Source organism: Denticeps clupeoides, chromosome 4, assembly GCF_900700375.1.
Source record: "Denticeps clupeoides chromosome 4, fDenClu1.1, whole genome shotgun sequence".
Taxonomy (NCBI): domain Eukaryota; kingdom Metazoa; phylum Chordata; class Actinopteri; order Clupeiformes; family Denticipitidae; genus Denticeps; species Denticeps clupeoides.
In genome coordinates this window covers 13,238,698-13,262,498 of record NC_041710.1, presented here as the reverse complement: position 1 = coordinate 13,262,498, position 23,801 = coordinate 13,238,698, and the positions used below count along the sequence as shown (strand labels likewise).

Sequence of the window (23,801 nt, the reverse complement as noted above, 5' to 3'; positions counted from 1 at the left end):
GCAAGGCTGGGTCCATATTCATGAAGCATATGACACTAAATAAGGTCTGGGACAGGAATTTCTTTGCCATTTCCATTCAAGATGGACAAGGAGAATTCTGGCTCTAGGTCAGAACTCATAATGTGAAATGTTTCATGAATACAGGCCCTGCAATCTCATCCTCTGTAACTGAAGTGGCTTAGCTAAAGGAGACTGCTGATGTCACAAAGGTCATTATGGCTCACTCCTCAAATGGCAGCTTGTTCACCTTCTTTGAACCTGGGCTACTTTGCAGATTAAGGTGAATTTTTTGTTTTTTTTGGTCAAAAATCCTTTTTGTGATGTATGCAGCTCTTTATATAAATCACATAAAAAATCTATCTTTCGTGAATGCTGAGTTGTTATTTACAAATACATGCTGGACTGTGCATACACTTGTGAATAAAACCAAATCGACCATTTCATTTGGGAAAAGATAAGATAGTCATGCTGAGCTTAATGATTCACAATCAGTGATGCTTTAGCAGCTCTCTGTCAGCTGGATGGTATTTTAAAAGATAAAAGGGTTGTTTTAGTCATTGTCAATTGCAGCATCCATTTAAAGCATTAAATACCCACTTTTATTCAACAAATTAAGAGTATTAAAAGGGATTCATACCGCCAAAGTAGGACCCATCCGTCAGCTTCATTCCCACAGTTCCCTTGGTTATCACATTCACAACCCCATGCTGGATGAAGTACATCTTCTTGCCAATGGTACCCTCACGGATTATGTAGTCTCCTGGCTGGAAAACCTCGAAGCGTAGCTTGGTCAGCATAGCAGTCACAAAATTGGGCTCGGCATTGGCAAACAGGGGCATGGAGGCCACCAGCTTACGGCAATTAAAGTTAACGATTTCCTGCAAGAGGCCAAAGTGGGAAATTACAGATGATACATGTATTGCTTTCTCTCTTCTGTTCTCTAATATTTTCTGTTTTGGGATCGGAATGACTCCTGGTGGTACAACTTTTACTCATCTGGTCCTTGCTCAGCTGCTTAGACTTGCAGGAATTGTTTAAAATGTATTGGATTAATTATTAATTAAGGATTTTTATTCACCTACGATATTCAGTTTGATTAAATGGAGATTAGCCCAGTCTGGCATTCTGTGGATCAGTAATGGTTGAATTGCAGTTAGGCTCTCTAAAGGGCATCACACATTTCACTTCAGAGTCATTCAGCTGTCACCACAAGACAGTCACGAAATATTGATTGCTTTTAAGGGTTAATTACATCTTGTTAAAATACTTTATAGACATCTCAGGAACTGCAAATCCAGAGCAGAATGGTTTAACCATGCAGTTGGGCAGTTGAACCATTCAATTGGCTGGCTGACAAAAAAAATCTTAGTCTGGATATGTATACACCTATTTATTACCACATCACACCAAATAAACTGAAAGACACTTAGTACATCCATGAGCACATCCATTTGTGTTGTCTTCTTTCCCTTTAAGCTCAAACTATTTTTGTGTCGCTTAATGAATTAAAAAAAGAAAGGGGTTTGTATGGCAGTTGTTTTGTCATGTTTGTTCCCGTGTAGTCCCCTAGACATTAAGTCCCAGTGAGTGCCTCACCTCTCTCAGAGGCTCATTCAGCTCTTCCAGAATGCTCTCTTCGTCGAACATCTTTCCCTGGTACCGGTGCTCGTAATAGTCATGGATTTTCTGTCGGAAGTCTGCTGGCAACTTGTGGAAGGACATGTACTGCTCGACTTGCTTGTACTGGGGAAAAGAGATGGAGAAAGAGAAGGACATGCAATGTGATAAAAGGACTAGAACTCTGTGCAGAGACTCTGGCACTACAAATTGACAGATTGCGAAGAAAAGTAACAGGATCTATTCACCCCATTAAAAGGCACAGGAACTGCAAGTGAGGTCCGACAACCATGTGACACATGTGCAGCGGTTCAAGGGATCATTGGTACAAGCTGGGTTCCATCTTAGTTTTCATGAACCAGCCCATGGCTGCAGGTTGATCAGATGAACTAAATCCTTTTACAAATCAGTACAAGAAGGAGCTGTGGTGATTTTTCCTTTGTCATATGTTACAAGATTGCAAGCTTTTTTTCTGTGCTTATCAGCGCTATTCTGCTGATGAGCAAAATGATGCTGTTGCAAAATACTGCAGTCCACTCACTGTGCAATGTAATACAATTCATCCGATGAGATTAAATTGCCCATTCCCAAAAAAGAAACCTGCTGGCACATAGTTTCATTCCCTCACTCTCACACACACACACACACACACACACGTATATTTAGTCATCATGTAACCGATCCGTTACAGCAAATAATAATGAAACAGGAAATACATTTGCCAAGAACAATACTATGGGTGTAAGAGAAATTCTGTCCTTCACATTTGAACTGGGCTGAACTGGACACTCACTGCCCTAAACATTAACAGCAACACTAACCCCTACAACCTTTTGCTTGACGTTATCATTGAATTATAACAGCACTTAAGCACTTTAAAAAAAAAAAAAATTAAAGAACAAAGATCACAGAGGAACGACTGTGATGATTCTGATATAAGATAAACAAAATGGCCTTCAGATAAATCGTCAGATAAAGCACCCACAGGGGAAGAGACTGAAGCGAGAGGCAAAATAGCATGAGAAGCTGACCTCCAGGATGAAAAGAGGGCTAGCCAGCTTCAGAGAGATCGCCCTGGCTGACCTTCATAAAACACCCCCACCCCTCACCAACCCCTCCGCCATAAAAGAAAGGGAGAAACGGGCAGGTGTCAGCACCAAACATGTTTAGCTGAATAATTCAGAACAAAACAGAGTCCCTGGGGGCCCTGAATCAGACCTCTCATCTCCAGGAGTGATGTTACATAAATAGACATCTCAGTCACGTACAAGCCGCCTGCTGCTAAATGGGCCCATGACTCGAAGCAGAGGAGCTTGTTGCCCAAGGAGAGGGCCACAGTATAACAAATAGCTTGTTGATGAAGGACCTCTTGCTTTCAAAAGTAAGAGATTGCTGTCAAGCGAACAGCGGAAGCTCAAAATGCTTGGAGTCGGACAGCAGCTCAGGAGGTGAGTCCTGTTCTTGGAACCACATATGATGCGAGTAGGGATATGAAGAATATGAAAAATACCATGTTCATACAGATTAGAGCAAAAGAGATACTTTACGGAGATACATACTATAATAAGTCCTTACAAAGTTGACATTCTTTTGTGATCCTACTTTCATGAATTGCAAAATATAAAATATATTGACACTCATTTATTTCTTACACCCTTAGATGGAAGCACGTTGTAAGTTGCTCTGGATAAGGACGTCTGTCAAATGCCATAAATGTAAATGTAATGTGTGGCCCTGTCCTTCTAGTAGCCTAGTGGGTAACACACAAAGTCATAGGTTCAAACCCAACATAGTACCAACGTGTCAATGAGCAAGACACTTATCTTTAAGATGCTCTAGGGGGACTGTCCCTGTAACTACTCATTGCATGTCACTCTGATAAAGGTGTCTGATGCTGTAAACGTAACTGTAAATATAGAAAGAAGTACATCATCATTCAGAAGGCAGATGATGTAACTGGGAAATGATAATACATGAATCATAACAGATTGGTGACTCATAATATAATGTAGACCAATAACACACATTAAATAGAATGATTTGTTGTGTGTGTATATCTAATATAAGAGCCATAATATAAGAGCCTCTTTTTATGCACGTTAAAACACTTCATATTAGTTGGCACCTTCTGTATTTTCCCTCTAGACCGTAATTTGAATTATATAATAATTTGTTCATTTCTACAAGCAGTTCTGCTGCATACATCACTCTTATTGTAACATATCCATTGTGAAAAATTTGGATACATCCTGGCAAAGCAGATACGAAAGCGCCTGCAGCAACAAACAACATACGAGCTAGTTCCTTTTCACAAAGTTCTGAGATGAAAAGTCACTTCTCATTTTCTCCTGGTCCAACTCCTTGCTCTTACTCTCCAGGTATCTAAACCTATTTATTTCTCCCCATCTGGCTCCCCCCTTTGTCTCTGTCATTCTCCCCAGGTCCTGCCTTTTTTGTTGGTCTGCCTTACTGCTTTTGATGAGGGTGCTAATGCCAGCATGCTTTCAGATCACCATGCCATAGACCTGGAGGGGGCATCCTGCTTTAACTTTTTGAGGTGTGTTGTCACACCATACTCCAGCCCCCACTGCTAGACCATGACTGGTTTTTCAGGTCCAAAACACATTTCTACCTTGGATCACTAAATTAAAACACCACTTTTATCACAACAATGTACTAACACTCTATTTTCTGTGTGTATTTCTGAAAGGAATTCTAATTGATCTTAACATAGCTCGGTGTTCTGTGAGCCACCATGGGGAAAGAAGAGCAAATTAGGCAGGAAGGGGCGCTGTCTCCCGAGTTTCCTCCAGGGGTTTGGCTGTCAACTTGCAAGACAAAGAACCTCATAGCAAACAACCATTATACCTGGCCTAAATCCCTCAAGAATCCACTCTTCTCTACTCCTCCTTCCTCAGGCGTTCAAATCGATTTTTATATTTAAAACTCTCATTTTGTTTTGTTAAGAAAAGTCATGGCACATTTCAGAAAGAGACAAAGTACGCCCAGGCCCCGCGGCCATGACTCAGCTTTCCATGTGTCACTTTGTTTCAGTCCACTGCTGGGGCCTTTGCACCATTTAACGGAACAATGAGCTCTAATCCTGCTTTACACATCGGAGCACCACACAGATGGACCTATTCACCCCATTAAAAGGAACTGCAAGTGAGGTACGGCAACTATATGACACATGTGCAGCAGTTCAAGGGATTATTTTTGGGTTCCATGAACATCTTAGTTTTTTTGAGGGAAAGTGACCAAATTCATGTCATGTAGGTTTCTGTGAATTTACACTAATTATGGGACATAGCTGGAAGAAAATGAAAAGTAAGCCACAACTGACCACCCCTCCAGCCCTCATTTTCTGATGCAATGTGACATTTGTGAACATGCTCTAATTTATTTGAAAAGCACAAAGAGGTCAAAAATAAAGACAACGAAATTCACTTTTAACACAAACATACATTTGATCTTTGAGGATTAAATTATATTCAGAATGTTTGCATCACATTCACCTTCACAAAACATTGCCCAATTTATTATGCAGGCATCTACTGAGCAGACAGATACAAGCAGAGCAAAGTATTATCCAGACGGGCAGTCCAGGTTTCTTCAAACATTCAGGAGACAGGGGCTCTCCTGCATGGAGGTTTGTGGAGCTGGCAGCAAAGTGGAGGGATTTGAGGAAAAAGTGGAGAATCTCTGAATTTTGGCAGGCATCCGCTCAGACTGCTGAATGTGACACAGTAATGAACTCCAGATGCAGTGAGGGTGAGAGCAGCCCTTTCTATCTCTCTGCTGGAGAAGCAAAACCACATTCAAATACAAGTGATTATTCATAGTATGAGTGACATAAGTGAGTGTGGTTATATGGTGCCTTATAGACTAAATAATGCCAGCAGCATGTGTAAAACCATATATATAGCGAGTGAGTGAGCGAGAGAGAGAAAAAAAGAGGGAGAGAGAGAGAATAGTCTGCTATTATACTGTATATTTGAAACAGTCTGCTATTATACTGTAATCTATGTGAAAAGATTATTTGCAAGTCATTCAAGTCCCGAGAGTTAAATTGAAAGACAAACGTTTTGCTTCTATGGGACTCTTTCAGTTCACGTTATTGTTCTGCTGAAGGGAGAATTAAGCTGTATTTAAATTTTTAGATTTCAGATATTGCTTATTTTTTTGGTAACTTGAACAATAATGGCCAGGAGGTGTGATGAATAAACAGCTTAAGACAGAGAAATGGAGACGATAAGCGATAAGGAGCCTGGCTGCACCGAGAAGACAAATTACCCCTCTGGGTGCTCTGGGTAGGAGAGAGGTAGAAACTCTCTCCAATTCTTTGCTTAAGGCATCTTGGGGTGATTTGCACTCTACAGTGTGCACAAGCGGAAGATGGAGGCAAAGAAGGAGCTGAAGGCTGTGAGACACATGGCAGCCAAATATTCAGCCAATTGACAGAATTCACCACTAATAACTCAGCAGCTTATGGCTCATTTGTACTCCATTACATTCCACAATACACTGCCATAAATAATCAATTATAGTCCTACTCTCTGGCTGCCTTCAGATCCAGGGCCATCGTTGGTGAGGTGAAAGATTGTAATATTTCCAGGGGTCCACATCTGTACAGGGGCCCATGAAACAGGCTATTAAAAGGATGTATGTATCCTTCTCCACCTCATTGGCAAGGCAGGTTTCCCCGTCCTTCACTGTTCTTCAAGTCTGTCTGTCATCATGAGAGGTTTATTACAGTAGTAAAGCATACACACACTCTCTCACTTACACACAGAGACACAAAGCACCATCACAGCCTTGAAATGGCATGTGTCGCGTTTTAGTTTTGCAGTGACCTATATGGACAAAATGCATCAGCAAGTCCACCTCTGATTGGCTGAAGATAAACAGAATGAAGACTTCGTAGTGGCCTAGTCCTGACCTGCATACTATTGAGATTCTGTGGCATTACCTGTGGCAAAATGCTAAAACCCCAGGAAAATAAACTTAAATACTTTAGTTAATGCATGATTTGTTTATGATATGTTACATTACAAAGAACAGTTCCATTTAGTGCCAAAATTAAGATTAAGGAGACTGCAAACCACTCGAGAAAAAAAGGTGGCAGTATATAATGCATGTGAAACGTGTATTTTAAAGGATTCAAGCTTCAAACTCTCAAGTGTTTGGTTTGGACTGAGTCCACTGACACAAAGAGAATGGAAGGCTACAGAGGAAGAAGGGAAGTAGATGAGAGCTCTGGAAATATACCTAAAGTAAAGTGAAGTGATTGTCACATGTGATACACAGCAACACAGCACACGGTGCACACAGTGAAATTTGTCCTCTGCATTTAACCCATCACCCTGAGTGAGCAGTGGGCAGCCATGACAGGCGCCCGGGGAGCAGTGTGTGGGGACGGTGCTTTGCTCAGTGGCACCTCAGTGGCACCTTGGCGGATCGGGATTCGAACCGGCAACCTTCTGATTACGGGGCCGCTTCCTTAACCGCTAGGCCACCTAGACAAGTGTGATGGAAAGGTAAATATAGAATAAATTACATTTAATTTATTATGTGTAGACTTCAAAGGGCTGCTATTTTGCTTTCTTAATTCATCTCTGTACAACAAGCTTATTAAATCCTCAGCCAACAATCAGTCAAGTCTGAATTAAAATGTTTAATATCAGATGAGAAAAAACAACGAATTATGATGCTGTTTATGCTGATGTTTTATGATTATAGTGTAAATTTAAAAAGCCCCTGGTTCCTGTCCAGAAACCAACTCACATTATTGTTCATATTACATTTAATAAAAATTATTGACCCTTATTTCAACTAACCATTAATCTTAGTGAACTGGACACACACTGACCAGCGCTGCCCTAAAAACACAGTGCCCTTGAAGGAGCCTTGAGGAGAACTCACCCTGGGCCTGACACAGAACTAAAACTGTAAAAAACAGGAGAAAAGCATCCTCATTTTTGGCCTGGTAAATGGTGTATGTTCACATTTACTAGTTCATTCATCAGAATTCTTGAATTAGAACACATATAATGTATCTGTATGTTTCGTTTGGTAGTGTGTGTGGTCCTGACATGTGTATGAGGTATTACAAGCAAAGAGGATGGAGGGTAACAGAGGAAGAAGGGAGGAGACGGGACCTTGCACTACACCAGTGCATTTGATACATTGCCTGTAAAGGATTTACAGCATCTAGAATCAGGAAGTAGAGTGCATGAAATTTGCTAATCATCGCTATGTATGAGGCGCCCCCTAGGCCATATATCAAAAAAAGCTCGCACATACACTATCTGTTCTCACGCATCAACATACAAAGCTTGCACCTATGCCATATATTCCTCACGCATCTACATATAAACCTCACATGTACACTATATATTCATCACGCATCTACATACAAACCTCACACATACGCCATATGAAGAATATATTGTGTATGCACAAGGTTTGTATATAGATGCGTGAGGAAAGATAGTGTATGTGCGAGTTTGTGCAATAGTGTATGTGCAAGCTTGATATATGGCCTATAGGGCACCTCATACAAAGCGATGATGCACTCTACTAGGGGGCACCTCATAACCATGGGCATCTTCTAAATTATTACAAACCAACAGAATGGGCTGGATGGTTGCTTGCTTGCGCCTTTTCAATATAATGATAATTAACTAGCAGTCCTTTCCTGTTATATTCTTTAAATCTTGTTGCCTTATTTCGGGAAATCACTATCCCCAATATCTTTTCTTGCATCAGAAAAAATGTTTGAATTAATCCTCCTTTAACATTGTGAGCACTGCTCCAGATCTTTTAAGTGGTGATCTTATTGAATAGTGAGGCCACCTCACAATCTCATCATTTAATGTCACAGAGATGTCATGTATCTGGTTATTCTTTGCTGCATTGGGACTTAACCCATCTGCCAGATCCTGCCTGGAAGATATCCATATTCCGTTCGGTATCAGAGGATGTCATGTATTTACTCAGGTTGCCATTGATTCAATATCAGGTTTATACAGAAGATCTTGTGACATTCAGGGTTCTGCTAAAATGCACAATATCAGATGCTTTAACACTGTAGGTCATCAGGTGCTGACTGTTCATTTCTAGCTGATGTGTAGACTGCTTTTATGTACTATTAAGGCCGGGTTTGCAAACAACTGGACAATTCACACTCCATCACCACCAAGCACATTTTGTCACATCGTTCCAGAAACAGAACCAGAACCACTTACAGACTGAACACAGCTGGACACCCAGGTGTTTCTATGTTCCAAAACGCTGAAAGCGGACGGAGAACCGGATTATTCACTCCGGTCTCCTCCCCCACTCCAAGGCTCTCCTGTCCACTCGGCTGGCTTGGCTGAGCTGGGCTCAAGGACACCCAGACTTTGCTGCTGCTGCTCCAGCCCTACCAGGACACGCTGCTGCTGCTGCCTCATCAATTTTCCCAGCTACAGAGGGACATCATATCCCACGCTTACACACTCAGACACACACACATCCAAATACACACAACCATATGAAAGTGTTCACTGATGAGTACACACACAAGCACACAAAGGCCCTTGGCATCTATCCTCTATCCTTCACCTGGGTGAAAACACGCCCTTCAAAACCTCATTGGCTGCTGACAGGATGACCACGCCTCTAATATGGCTACAGCAAATAAGAGGGCGAAAATGTGCCTGCCCTGTCTGCATGGTAACACCACTACTGTAATACATCATCTCCACACAGCCCAAGCGCTGAGGGACAGACAGCTATTATTACCCCTAATGGGCTCATGGGCAGCGTGCACAGTACAAACAGCCCTGTGGAAGTAGCAGTAGTAGGAGTAATAACAGCAGTTGTGGCAGCAGTACAGTAGTAACAGGAGTAGTAGCAGCAGTAGTAGCAGTTGCAGGAGTAAAACAGCAACCAAAGCAGTAGTAGCTCATTGTTGCAATTCGTCAGTTCAGGTAACATGAATTAATTAAAGACATTCACATAATTCAACAGACACACACACACAATGAATTCCATTGTTGTAGATTGGATTAGATATATTAGTGAATTCCAATATTGGAAAGTCATTACCCATGGATAAGTAAACCCACAAAGTCACAATGCAAAATACAATTTCAGCCTATTAAAACAAGCTTATAAACTTATAACAAGCTTATAATAATGCTTAATCTTAAAAAGTGTTCAATAGTCATAGCAGGCCTGAAAATGCATGCTTTTCAGTTGTGTTCCAGTGTGACTTGCAGGGGTTACCGGTTCCATACAGTGGTCATCTGCTCCCTACATCAAATCTAATTGAGTTTGGTTTGAGTGCATTGGTTCCCAGCCCAGTCCTCAGGGGGCCCGTGGTATAGCTCTGCGTTTGCTGAGGTTTGCAGAGCCCTGTAGTCAAAGCAATTGTTGGTACCTAAAATCAATGATGCCTATTATACAGCCTATCATCACGATTTACTCAATTCAGCTCTCTTCTACCCATGGGAAGGGGGATAACTTATCACATGGGGCCCGCCTCTCCATCCACATACTTATCAAAAAATTCTGATGGGCCTCTAAACGGAATCATGAAAGCAATGGAAGCAATTACACAGCAAAGCACAAAGAGGCAGTCTGTGACTCAGCCACTTACCTTCTCCTGGTACTGTCGGCGGGACGAGTCGAGCGACTGGATGAGAGCGGTGGCATGCCCAATGAAAACGGCGTAGCAGGTGGCCCCCACAATCATGCTCAACATGGTCAGCCAGATATCCGACAGGCTCTCTGGTGCTTGCCGACCGTAGCCAATACACAGCATGTGGCTCATCGCTTTAAACACCGCAAAGGAGTAGAGCTCACTCCACGTGTCATTCTAAACAGAGGAGGAGAGAAGGAGAGCATTTGAATTCTGCTGCACGTCAATTCACGGACCTTTAGTTACGCCCTGTCAACTCTGCAGCGTGAACGCCGGTTTTGATACCATCGTTTTTTTTTCTGCAGCCATGTTTGTGTGTTTGTGTTGGCGAGTGTGTGAACAGAACTGAATATAATATGAAATCAGCAATGGTGCCCTGGAGGGACATCAGTTTGATATTATTGTTGGTGTTCTGCAGTCACAGATACCAGTTACCAGTTGAAAAAAACCTTGCTGAGGATTTTGAGGTTTAACTTCCACAGCAATGGTTCTATGAGATAGGCAGTAGATGTTTGAAAAGTAAGTAAGAGAGTAAACTTTTTCATAGATGTGCCGTTTCACAACATCAGCAGGATCCCAAGATTCTTCTCAACCAATCATGGTGCCAGTTCAGAATTAATTCTCATGTAATTGTAACGACTCACTTCTATCTTTACTTCCAGCTTAAGGAGACCAAGTATCAGTGCACACAAAAGCTTTGATGCAACTTTGAGAATATTATAATATCTAAAACAGATTGAACTCGTTAAGATCAGAACAAAGATCAGGTCTTTGTTCCATCAGCCTTATAGGTTTAAAAAGATCATTGTGAAGATCATTATGGCAATATACAGATGTGAGGAATTTTTGCAAACAGTGACAAAAAGTGACAAAAATCAGAAATGCTAAAACCCGTCAAATGTGTGAATAAGTTCCACGGGGCTTAAGGTTACCCAGAGGTTACATGAAGTGTACGTCTGGAGAACGATTGGCTGGTAATCAGCGAAATTCTGCCTGGAAGGCAACATTTCAAGAGCAATATCCTTCACAGCCATTACCACACATAAGCAGCCCTGTCACCAGCCACGGCAAATATCACTCCTGATGCTTGGAACAGCGTAGAGTGCACAGACACAATGCCGGGTTTTCTATAAAGATACACCCCTCCCCCTCGGCTCAGTTTTTAATGTCTTTGAGAATCGTTTTAAGTTGGATAGGGACGAAGAGAAAAGAAAAAAAAAACGTTCCTGCCAGCAGGCTGCGGCTCTGTCCGGCCCCTCGAAGTTTCGTGACAGAATGCTTCTCCGCACCGAGACAAGCCGGTGCGGCCGTTCCCCCAGCGCGAGCCGACCAGCATGTGGCCATCCTGCAGTGCTGAGGAGTCATTGCCAGCGAGGAGCTCAAGCAAGGGGCTATTAAGTCTGCCCTTTTTAAAATGCGCATGGATTGGATATGCAGTGACAGTTGACTAATTCCCCAGGCAGATCAATTACAAGGGCTGTCGCCCTAAAAAGGAAGTCTGCACGGTGAGGATAAACCGTGTCTTCACTCTGCTGTCTCTCTCTTCCTATACATCTTTTCTCATTCACCCCTTCTCTGTTTATCTGTCAGCACAAACTGATGTGTATGTGCGCGTTAAGCACACATTCACTCAGAGTTTCTTTGTGTGACCAACCAGGATTAGAAAACCACACAATAACGTTCCTCCAATGACACAGAAGACACAGAGGAAGGTCAAATGATGAAATGCATCTTTGAGTTGAATAAAACCAATTTAAATGTATGGATGCATTGTGGAAACAGTGAAAAATAATGTAATTAATGGGAAATATTTCTATTTATCATGTATTAATGCTGTAGTTATATCATCAACATCATGTGACAAACCTGGCATAATCATCTGAAGCACATTAGGGTCATGGTGAATACACACACTGGCATCAGGGCCAGTTTGGCAGGCTGTGTTCTGCATTTTCCAAAATGGGTCCTTTAATAGTTTCTGTTCATTCTAGTCACACAGCATGTCTCGTCCAATCAGAACCTGGTCACATGATAGTAGCTACCCCATCAAAATGAGAGAGAAGAGGAGAGATGGAGTGATGGGTGAGGAAGGAATAGGGCTCCTCTGTGAGCCACAGTTAGTGAAGTGAATGAATTATGGATGAAACACAAGCACTTTATCTCAGAAATAGCAGCTGAGAGGCAAAAGCGTGTGTATGTGTGTGTATGTGATACCGTGTTTGTCAGCATGGTGTCTGTGTGTGTCTGTGAGTCTCAGCGCTCAGTTGTTTATCCTGCTTGTTTGTATTTATTGTGACAAAATGGCCACACATAGGCAATTAAATAAAAAATGAAAAAAATACATTCATGAAATAAATAAAGGTTTAGTAATAGTGTTTCGACAGATGTTTTACCCAAGGTAATAAAATAAGATATCTGTGTGTTTAAATGACATGATTCATAAAGTGCATTTTCATCATTTCATCAATTCTAATCATACAGACACAGTACACGAGAAGAGTGAAAAGACAGCATACATTATAACATTCTGACAATTATCGGTCCTCCTCTGTCTGTATGATGAGCGACACCCAATTATCCGTCACTTCCGCTCAGTAAAGCATGACTAAAACACACACACACACACACACACACACACACACACACACCTAAGCAGCCTTGTCCCGTGTCCCGCAGTCTTTCTCCTGTATGCATGTGACAGTAAAGGATGACTCTGAAGTGGCGCAGGGGAATAGAAAGTAAGACGAAGAAGAAGACAGGCAGAGTGTGTGTGGCTGAAAGCATGAGAGGAATTGATGAATATGACAGGAGAGGCGAGAGTGAAACGCTATCAGGCTTCGGGCAGCTTCCGTCCCGTCCAATTCCTCCGTGCATCCTCCCCTCTCTGTTGAGAAAAGAAAGAGCACAGCTCTGCCTCTGAGTGATAGCGCTCAGGAGCATCTCTGTGGAGGGGGGGCGATAGGCTGAAATATACTCTGCCGCCATGCTTGCTGTAATGAAGATTGTTTCTGCCCCCATCAACACCACTTTGGAAATGCTTATCTAGGCCTGCAGTGCCTGTCCAGCTTTTATGCTCCAACACACTGGCTGTAGGACACACATACTCTCACACACACACACACACACACACACACACAGAGCTGCACTGTAATGTATGCCTGTTTAAACCCTGGAACAGATGCAGGAATATATTTAGCACATATATGACATCACTACGAGCATTTATGCAGAATCACATGGACACAATCACGTTTTACATTTGACCTTTGAAATAACTGTGTTCTGCGATTTTAACATCACCAGGGAAAAAAAAACAGTCCCAGTGTAACGATTCTCCCCGGCGTCCAGCGTCACCTGGACACGATTGCCGATCCCGGGGGACTGAGTGCAGGCCCCGCCCCTTCCTGATTCCCTACACCTGTTTTCCCTTCTTTAAAGGAGTACCTGCACCAGTGTTCCAGCTCCGGGCTTATTTGTCTGTCACTGTCACTGTGTGTGTGTGTGTGGTATGAGTGTGAAGGGAGTGTGAGAGAGAGTGCGTGTAGTATGTCTGAGTCGGGAGGCGGCCTGACCGCAGGGCAGACCCCATGCGGTCCGCTTCCCCAAAGTAGAGTCCTACATGTTTGTTTGTCCCATAACTCAATAAACTGGTTTTTGTACAAAGCACCTATTCCTGGGTGTTCCCGTTCCTTGATGTCATGACACCCATATATTTTATACCAAAACTAAAGCAATGGGTAGAAATACAAAAGTAAATGACATTGAATTATTAAAAGTATTACGTATTAAAGTAAATCATCTCCATATGTTCTGTAGAATTTCCCATATGACAAATTTATTACATGCTTAGAACAGGTTTAAAATGTTTTTGGGCAAGACTGAATAGATTCAGTAAGCACAAGCAACTGGCCACAAGTTTGAATAAAGGCAGTGTGAATGTAGCAGTGGATCTGGACCACCATTGGCTGAAGGCAAGATGGTCCCCCGGTGTTAGGAATTTGTGGGAGCTCTGAAGCCCACTTAATCCTTTTTGCCTTTAAGGAGGTCTGGGCAATACCTTTATCTGTGGGTTGCCCCTGCAAATCTCTCCCTCAAATGATGACCCATCAGCATGTACTTATTGAATTTTATTTGTAATTCACAGTACAGTCCCTGACAAAAGTAACTAGACCTCTGCCTAAGAGGTGCCTAAGATTCACCCTGAGACTAAAGTGTTGATTATCAAGAGGCTGAAGACCAGATCCACTGCTGATGTGGCAGACACCTTCAATGTGTCTCAGCGTCAAGTACAGAGGATAAAAAAAAGATTTGAAGAGACTGGAGACGTTTTTGACAAGCCCAAGTCAGGCAGACCGCGCCAGACAACTGCTTGAGAGGACCGTTTGTTGGCTTGAAAATCAAAGCCAGTACATTTTCCACTGCAGCAGAGCGCCACGAGACCTGGTCACCTGATGTCCCTGTGTCAACCAGAACAGTTTGTCGGATTCTGTCTTGAAATGGCCTCCATGGTGGAATCAGTGCCCAGAATCCAGCACCGAACAAAAGACAATTTAAAAACCGTGTGGCATTTGCCAAGGCCCACAGCCTGCTAAAAGGATGGATGCTGGAAAAGTGGCAGAAGGTGGATTTTTCAGATGAATCTTCTGTTGAATTACACCACAGTCGCCGCAAATATTGCAGGAGACCTACTGGAGAAAACCGTGAAGTTTGGTGGCGGAAATATCATGGTCTGGGGTTACATCCAGTATGGGGGGGTGCGAGAGATCTGCAGGGTGGAAGGCAACATTAATAGTCTGAAATACCAAGAAATCTTAGCTACCTTTTATATTCACAGCATCACTATATACAGTATCACTGTGTGAGGCTTTGAAAGTATCTGTCTCTGAATGAATTGTGTTAATAACGAGAAGCTTGATTTACAGTCTGAAGACACACCCTTTGCCATTTTGCTGTTATCGGTTTCACTCACCCGGGGTCTCTCTCTCCATTTACTAAATTAACTAGAAAAGTGCTGTGAGAGTGTAGGCCTCCACCAAGGACAACAGCTGACAACCATATTCACCTGGATTTATAATAACAATAATGAGACATTTCATTTATAGAGCGCTTTTAAAGGTACGCAAACTGAGCAGTACAAACACATACGGTTCATTAAAAAAAAAACATACCAATTAGTAAAATGTCTAAAACCAACAGGTTTAACGCTTCCTCATCTACATAAAGGACAAGATACAAGTGAAAACAGATAACACAACATATGCAGGTGTGTGACAGCTAAAGACGCAGAAGGAAGGGAAGGGATTAACTATTTTAATTGAACTTAAATCATAAAATGACACTCATCCAACTGACACAAAATATTGTGTAGTTTTTCCATTTAATCAGGCATTCCGCAGTCCTGAACGAGTATTGAAGCAGGGCGCACATGTGTTACATCCAACTTGATTCATGTCTGACTGTGTGGAGCTGATGGATTTAATCAGCGAGGTGAGTCTTTATTATATGTGTAATTTGAGGTAAGAGGTGCCTGTCAGTAATTGGTCATGCTTGCCTGTGTGTACCACACAATTACTCTAATTAACAGTGAAATGCAATGATTAAGGGGAAATGTCAGGCTTGCTGCCTTTACACACCATAAACCTACAATTCACCTACGATTGGTGACTGTAAATGAAGCCCTATTTACTGTGGCAATTAACTCCATTTAGCACGATGGCCTGAGTAAAACCTATTTATTTTTTTCCACAGATTCCCCAAGAGCCCGCTACATTTTAATGGATGTATGTGGGGCTCTATATAAACTCTAAAGTCTCTCTGCAGGGTTTTTTTTATTATGAATAACTCCCCAACAGACAAATCCATAATTCTGATCTATAGCTGAAGCTGAATTTTAAGCATTCAACAAGAGTCCTCAATACATCAATAATAGACACCAGCATACCCATAAGGCATCACAAGAAGAAAGATGGTGATATATTGCCATACTGATTTACTGTGCCACTTGGGCAGTTCATCTGTATATTAATACCTGGGAGGACATTGTTCCTACTCATACATAAACGCTGAGCTGCACCAATTTACTGTGTAGGGTGGTAGTAGCCTAGTGGGTAACACACTCGCCTGTGAACCAGAACCCCACTTATTGCCATTGTGTCCCTGAGCAAGACACTTGAGTGTCTCCAGGGTAACTGTCCCTCTAACTACTGGTTGTAAGTTGCTCTGGTTAATACTGTCTGCTAAATGCTGTAAAGGTCTCTATGTAACAGGAAGCAATGCCTCACAACTACTCTGAGCTCTTGTTCATACTGACTGACAGCTTATCCTACCAGGGTAAGGATCTACTTAATGAAGGTGCTTCTCCAGGGTGCGAAAGGATGAATCACTTACATCGCTGTCCTTTTTCTGTTTTTCATCAAAAGTGTACTTTATTGACCAGTCTCGTTCTCTTGTCCCCTTCTTTCTGCTGCCTTCCTGTATTTACTAGTAAGGTAGAACATTACACATGTCTTCGCTGGGCCTTTAAACTGAATGGATTATGTGCAATAAATGAACCTATAGACAACCTGCCACATGAGACAAATGGAAGAACACCTTCCTAAATTACCTTCTCATGATCGTTTGATGTTAAACACTCCATTCATACTCTACACTGACACACCTACTCTATTGAGGCAATGGAGCTTGTGATGGATGCTGTTCTGAACATTCTAATACATGAAACTTCGGGGGGAGGAGGGTCCTATTCTGAAAGTGAAAGTCAAGTTATTGTCATTGTGTAGGAATGGTACTTTGCTTAGCGGTTTGGGACTTAAACCGACAACCTTCTTTTTTCTTTTTTTTTTACAGCATTTATCAGACGCCCTTATCCAGAGTTACATGGACAGTCCCCCTGGAGCAATTTAGGGTTAAGTGTCTAGCACAAGGACAGTAAGTGGGATTTGAACCTAGGTCTAGGCGTCTACCACCTTCTGATTACGGATCCGCTTCCTTACCTGCTAGGCCATCACTGCCCTATTGTTTCTGATGTTCTTAATTCTTCTGATGGTCCACTTCTTCTGTAACTTCGTCTGTATTTTATCTCATCTGATCATTTGATAATAATTTGATCATTTACATCAAATCAAAAGCAGCAACTAGTGAACAGTCCCCCATTGACTGACAGGGTGGTTGCAATAAGTAAAAAATACCTCAAAATATCAATATTTTGGTTTATTTAGCAAAAATGAGTGTGTGAGTATTTTGTTTGTTTCCTACATGATTTGTGTTATTTCATTTTTTGAGTAAAATATTCGGTGTTCAACCACTCACTCTTCCTTTCCATTACTGCTTCTTTACTCAGGGTCACTGTTGCCAGAACCCATCGCTGGACACTGGTTGCAGGGTGGGGACCAGTCCACCATAGGGCACACACACTTACAAACCATTTGCTGGCTCGCCCATTCCTACAGACAATCTACCTAGCATATAATCTACCTACTTTTTATACAATAAAACAGTCAGAAAAAGTACTCAAAGTTCTGCGTAGCTGTGTCACATTGCCTGAATTGACTGAAGTTACTCTGGGAGAGCTTTCTGTGGTGCATATCCCATAGAGTTCAAAAGGTTAAATAACCCACATGGGTTTTCACCAATGTTTCTAGAATGGGGAATCTCTTCTGTAATGACTGTCCAGGTTTCCTGCTTCCATGAGGGATTTCTCCAAAAGATGTCTCTGATAACATTTCTTCATTAACTGTAGCCTCAAGGGACAGTTGAGGGATTTCATTTCTCCTCTAAATTGGAAAGGGCTGCATGCATGGTGGAAGTGACTAAAATCATGAATAATCATGGTGTTCTACTTAATTCTGAATGTCAATAATCAGGTAATTACTTCACATTTTGATGATAGTTGAAAATTACTGCTGGTTGTCTGAATGTTTATATGAAACCCACATTTATAGCCCAGATAATTTTTTCATTACATCATTTTGACAGGGCAGAAGCTTTTCTCAGGGTTTAAATACACTCTGACACACACACATACACACACACAGCCACTTGATCATGCCAAATTTACATAACTGCATCTTTGGACTCTGCTCACTGGGAGGCAGCAGCACTAGACACTGAATCATCATGCTGACTGGCTTCTCAGTAGTACTGGCTCTGACGACTCGAACAAAGTATCAATCATCCAAACTGACCAATACAGTGGCCAGTAATCTGCATGCGTAATGGAGAGTTATTAACTGTGGAACAAACACAAGAAGCAGAGAGCACTGCAGAGGGTATTGTTTTTTGAAGCAAATGAGTTTTATAGTTTCGGTCCGGAAAAATCTCAGATGTCACACATGGTGTCAAATTGTGCCTGATGTATCATTTGTAAAGTCCACCTATATATTTCTCTACTAATATCTCTCTGTTTCCATTTCTGGCAATGTCTTGGTAAAGCTATTGTACTTTAGATTGCTTCAGGTTTTGCAACTATGACCACTGGATAGATTGATTGAATTCAGATGAAGAATTTATTGTCTTTATTTTCTCTGACCCAATTATGTATATGATTCCTAGTAATTCTAGAAGTGTTATCTTTATAATGATACAAGAATATACTAATAGGCATTATGGTTGCTGAGATATACTCAGTTCATTATTTTCATGCAGGGATCTATGAAAAGGGTCTAGGTTAAAGGTAACATATTTATTTAGGGTCTTTTATTGAGTCCATTTGTTGTGTCTTTATGTGGGTGGGCTGCTAGGCGCTCCAAGACCAAACACAGGGTGTGGTGCGTGAATCATGAAAAGGGAGAGGCTACGGATGACTGGGGCTTCATTCGTTTCAGAAATGAGTGGGAGACAGCCGGGTCGAGCCTATAAACAGTGCTGCATCTGCTTTTATCTGCAGTTGAAGTAGGAACAAAGAGGACAGCTGTGCCATGGTGTTCCCCAATCCCCCTGCCCCTCTTTTCTCTGTCTGCACTTTTATCTCCCCTATCATGTCTTTCTCCTGTGTGAGACATCCTGTAGGTGTGCATAAATCTACCCTTGTTCGTCGTCATCACAGAAGCCGAGAAAGGGAAAGGGAGGAGCAACAGAGAAAGGGTGAGGCAAGGATTGGGAGAATGGAAGAACGATGGCATGAGAAAGGCAGAAAGGGTGTGGGTTGGGACGATAAAGTCAAACTGGAACGGAAAAGAAGAGAGGCGGAATGAATAAGTACCAGGAAATTCAAAGTGCCAGCTCAATAATCCAATAGGCTACCTCAGTCATCCCCTCATTTAAAGCCTTTGTATTAACTTTGGTCTCAGCCACCTACCGCTGGGATAATGACAGCATCCGCTGTTGTCTTGCTGGCCTTTTAGCTTGATAAGGGAATTATACAGCAATTTTCAATTAAGTTAACAGCACAGCCAGTCACCATGGCGAGCTGCACCTCGCCACCAATATGAGACACGGCAGCATGTGCGGCGCAGGCAATTAGCTTCTGAGTGCGCTCCTGGAGACGTTCGTTTGCATATCCACTCAGCAGCGTCGAGTCAAGTGGATTCAACAGATCTGGTCCTATTCATTCCGGCCACTTACGAACCTCCTCTCACACGTCTGTTTATAGCATTGCTTATACTCAGTCCAGGCGTAATCATCAATGAGACTAATTCCAAATCTCAGCAATGATCTTCCCTATTCGCTGAGACATTATAAATAAAGACGAGCGGGAGAGAGTTTGTCTATGACTGTCACTTTCACCCAGTGAATTCAGTTCAATACAGACTTGTATCAGTCCAGGAATGTGCCTTTGAGATTTTTTCAAACTACAAAGCAAAGATCGTTTGGTTATTAAGACCATTTTTGAGACTTTGTATGGACATAAACTAAACAGTGCAAAAACTGATTAAGTGGCAGAGCACATAACATCATCTAAAGCTCATTTTATGGACATACTAAGGGCACATGGTTGGTGATGTTTCCAAGTTTTAAGCTTCTCTCATTCTAAAGTTATTTCATTTTGATTCTAGAATAACAAAATAAGAAACCAACATTAATCTAAATGACTGGACTTTTTGTGTAATGGATAACAGTGCATCCCTAGTCGATAGCAGTCCATCAAAAAATGATGTGCATCTGATGTATATATCACTGCATTCTATGAAACATGCCCTCCATTTTCTGTTTGGCAGTATCTCTTACACACATTTACATGACAGTAGGGTATGAAATGTAGTACAGTATGACCTACCACCATCTTGTTCAGGGACACCCAGCAGTCAGAGGGGAAGTCCTGCAGCATAGGAACCAGGAACTGCAGACAGCCATCCCAGTGGCATAGCAACAGCATCATGGCAATGAGGTTAAAGATCCGCATCACAGCACTGGCCAGGTCATAGGTCATGTGGAATATCTGCCATGGAATTGAGAAGAGGGCGAGAGGTCAGCAGTGGAGCTAAAATCAAAATGAGAGAAGGCAAGTGGGTATGAATCCAGGCTTCACAATGGGAGCCTTCAGTCTTCTACGTCAAAAGTTTTATAGAACACATGTGGAAGTTAGGGCAGAGGCTGCTGATTTTAGAAACATGTGGGCTAAAATGGAAGAATAGCATCCTCTGACATAATGCAATGCAATGCATACAATTTTCTCCCAGACAGCACTGCCTGATTTATATATTATTAATGCATGTGAGAGGGGTTCAGAGCCACTGTGTGCACAGGTGGGCAAACGCTTCACTGGGGAGAAGGAGGCTGGGATATAGCAGATTATACCCACAGTTGGCATTTTACAGTGGTGGTGCCCTAGTGATTGAAAAAAAAAACACATAAAATGTATTTCTGCACTAGACAAAATCATGAAAAGCTGTTAAAACCCACAGCAAACAGACAATGTGAGCGAAGCACCCATATGGCAACAGTTTTTGTGGCTTCTTCTGTTTAGAACACTAAACATAATAAACAGCCCTTCCACTACATATAGTGGCCTATATGACAACACGGTATACATTTCATAAATTGATCATGTTAATTTACCACTAATCAGCCATAACATTATTAAGTGAACATTATCGATTATCTTCTTACAGTGGCTCTTGGCAGAGGGTGAGTTATATAAGGCAGCATGTGAGCCTTTTGTCCTTGAGGTTGATGTGATGGAAACAGAAAACTTTACAAAAGTGTCAATGGAAGGAAAACTGGTGAATAGGCAACAGGGTCATGGGTGGCCACTGATGCTTTGGGGAGTGAAGGCTGGACCGTGTTGTCTGATCCAACTGCTGATCCAGGTACTGTAGCTCACATCAGGACACAGTATGGCCAGGAGGCAAACCAATTGAGGCAGTGTGATTCGTTGGGCAATGGTTTGCTGGCAAATCTTGTGTTGTGCATTATGTTAATTGGACAAATCTAACATCTAACCCCCGACACAGCACAAGGAAAAATTTAAGGAACTCAACAATGGATCCAAGGTGTTGTCATCAAAATTATCCAAAACTATTTCCAAGCAAGCATTCGTGCTGGATCCGCTTATTGGAGGCACAACCTACTGAATATTAGGTTATAATGTTATGGCTAATTGGTGTAGCTTGAGGCTGATTCCTACAAAACCGGCCAGCTGACCACCATGTACTCTGAGTATAATGTCCAGATTATCAAAAGCACCAAATTGGCCAAAAATATCTTACAATACTTTTAAATCATAATTTCATAATTTCAATTGCCCATCAAATTTAACTTTTACTGCAGGACCATTATTGATATAAAAGTTATGCAACCACTTAAAGTGCATTCAAACGAGCACAAGGAACACCCTATTACCGCTTGGTTTTCTTTCAAGACCAGAAGCAACAGATGAACCTAACAGATGAATGCTAACTATTCTACAGCCAAAATATATTTCATTGTCACTGGATGACTTAAGTTATTCAAAACATAAATATAAAGTCAGCTAAGCCAGTCTTGTTACTGGATGTCTTTGACATTGTTACCACACTAAATATGTCACAATGGTATTGAGCTATTTTATTGCAATATACCAGTGACTAGGCGGGATGGGCGTCTGCCTGTGTGTCTCCCGGGATCACACCACAGACAGCTCCTCTTGCAGGTCCAGTAAACGCACTGAACAAAGTCGGTCTGCAGTGGTGAGGTCTGTCAGCTGTCTGCTGAGGGCATCTGGATACTGATATAAAGGGGTGGAGAAGAGCCTGGATGACTCCAAAGGGAAAACTCTTGAGTCACAGGCTGACCTTTGCATTGATTCATGAGAGCTCTGCTGGCATTGAAAGTATTTGAACTTATAGTCACTGGTCAGCATAGTGTTTACTCAGAGTGGTGAAAAGTTCAGCTGCATCCCTGGCAGCCATATTGTCTTAGCCACTATGTGAAAATATAAGCATGTAGAATTAGTACATAAACAGTACATGATTCAAACTGCTTAGTTAATTTGCTGGTTGTGACTAATTTATTTGGTTACAGACAGACAAGCTCAGAGTGAACAAATCAGAGGTTTTAGGTTTACATTTATTCTGTTCATTATATTTGTATTGTTAGGGTCAGTTTTCTGTTCATGGATTGGAGAATGGAGAACTTCCCTGACATTTTCTCTTAGTCTAAGTCTAGGCTTAATATACAAATAGCTGCTTAAGAACATATACCAATAGCAAATAACAGAAATTATGCAATACCAGCAGACGATGTTAAATTTTAATTCATTTATTTTCGATGGGGGGGTTGTATTAGCTCCGAGGTTGTATTACACTTGTGCCATTATGGGCATTATCAGCATGTGTTGTTTTGTGACCTATTTACTGTTTTATAATATCAAGCTGCCAATAACCAACCACAGCAGGAACAGGTCCTGATTAATGATGCAGGTCAGACAACACTGATCCTGTCTGACGTGGGACATTTGTAACAGAGAGACAGGTCTCATCAATCAGAGTTTCCCCCACAAACGACCTCTTCTTTTTCTTTCAGAGGCCTGAAACAGACCTGTCCACTAATCAAAAAGGTGCCTATTTTCCTGTAACCAAATTCATTAGAAGAAGCAGAGGTAAATCAGGGGTCAGAATGAAACCAGGATTTGATTGCCATCAACCAGTTGAGCAGTGGTCTAAATTTTTACTCTCTCTTCATGACAATTTCTGATTATCGGCATGCTTACCGCACGTGTCCTCCAACAAATTAAAGATCTGTCATACAAACAATATATCACTGGAACCTCTTTCATGTGATTACTTCAGCCTGGACGCTGACATTAAATCATGATCTTTTTTGCTATGATTGTTGGACCTTGCATGGGCCCCATGCTAAGCCTCAGGTTGCTGCTGGGAGACAGTAAAGTAATTAGGTGTCAGGACCCATGCAGCCGAATGTGCAGGCATTCCAGAGGATGGTAATTGAGTTAAATGTGAGTGTGGTTAAATCAGTCAGTCTGCGGGAGAAACAAGCACAAGTGACGGCCTCCTCAGCAGCACCCAGCAGGGCCCCGTGAGTCACCTTTAAGCTACATAATGCAAAACACCGGCTGAAAAAA

The 23,801-nt window shown here is 41.9% G+C and overlaps 1 protein-coding gene across 2 annotated transcripts in view; it reads right to left on the bottom strand.

Moving 5' to 3' along the window:
- The window catches only part of LOC114789206 (potassium/sodium hyperpolarization-activated cyclic nucleotide-gated channel 2), a 36,003-nt gene that overhangs the window by 4,485 nt on the left and 7,717 nt on the right, over positions 1-23,801 (bottom strand). Inside the window, exons 4-7 of one of the 2 annotated variants that reach the window (XM_028978369.1) lie at positions 20,517-20,678; positions 10,262-10,480; positions 1,597-1,743; positions 638-878 (exon numbers count right to left, since the gene is read on the bottom strand). In XM_028978369.1, coding sequence (XP_028834202.1) covers positions 638-878; positions 1,597-1,743; positions 10,262-10,480; positions 20,517-20,678 — 769 coding nt within the window. The remainder of the gene's footprint in view (positions 1-637; positions 879-1,596; positions 1,744-10,261; positions 10,481-20,516; positions 20,679-23,801) is intronic. The other variant, XM_028978370.1, reaches the window with a different exon arrangement.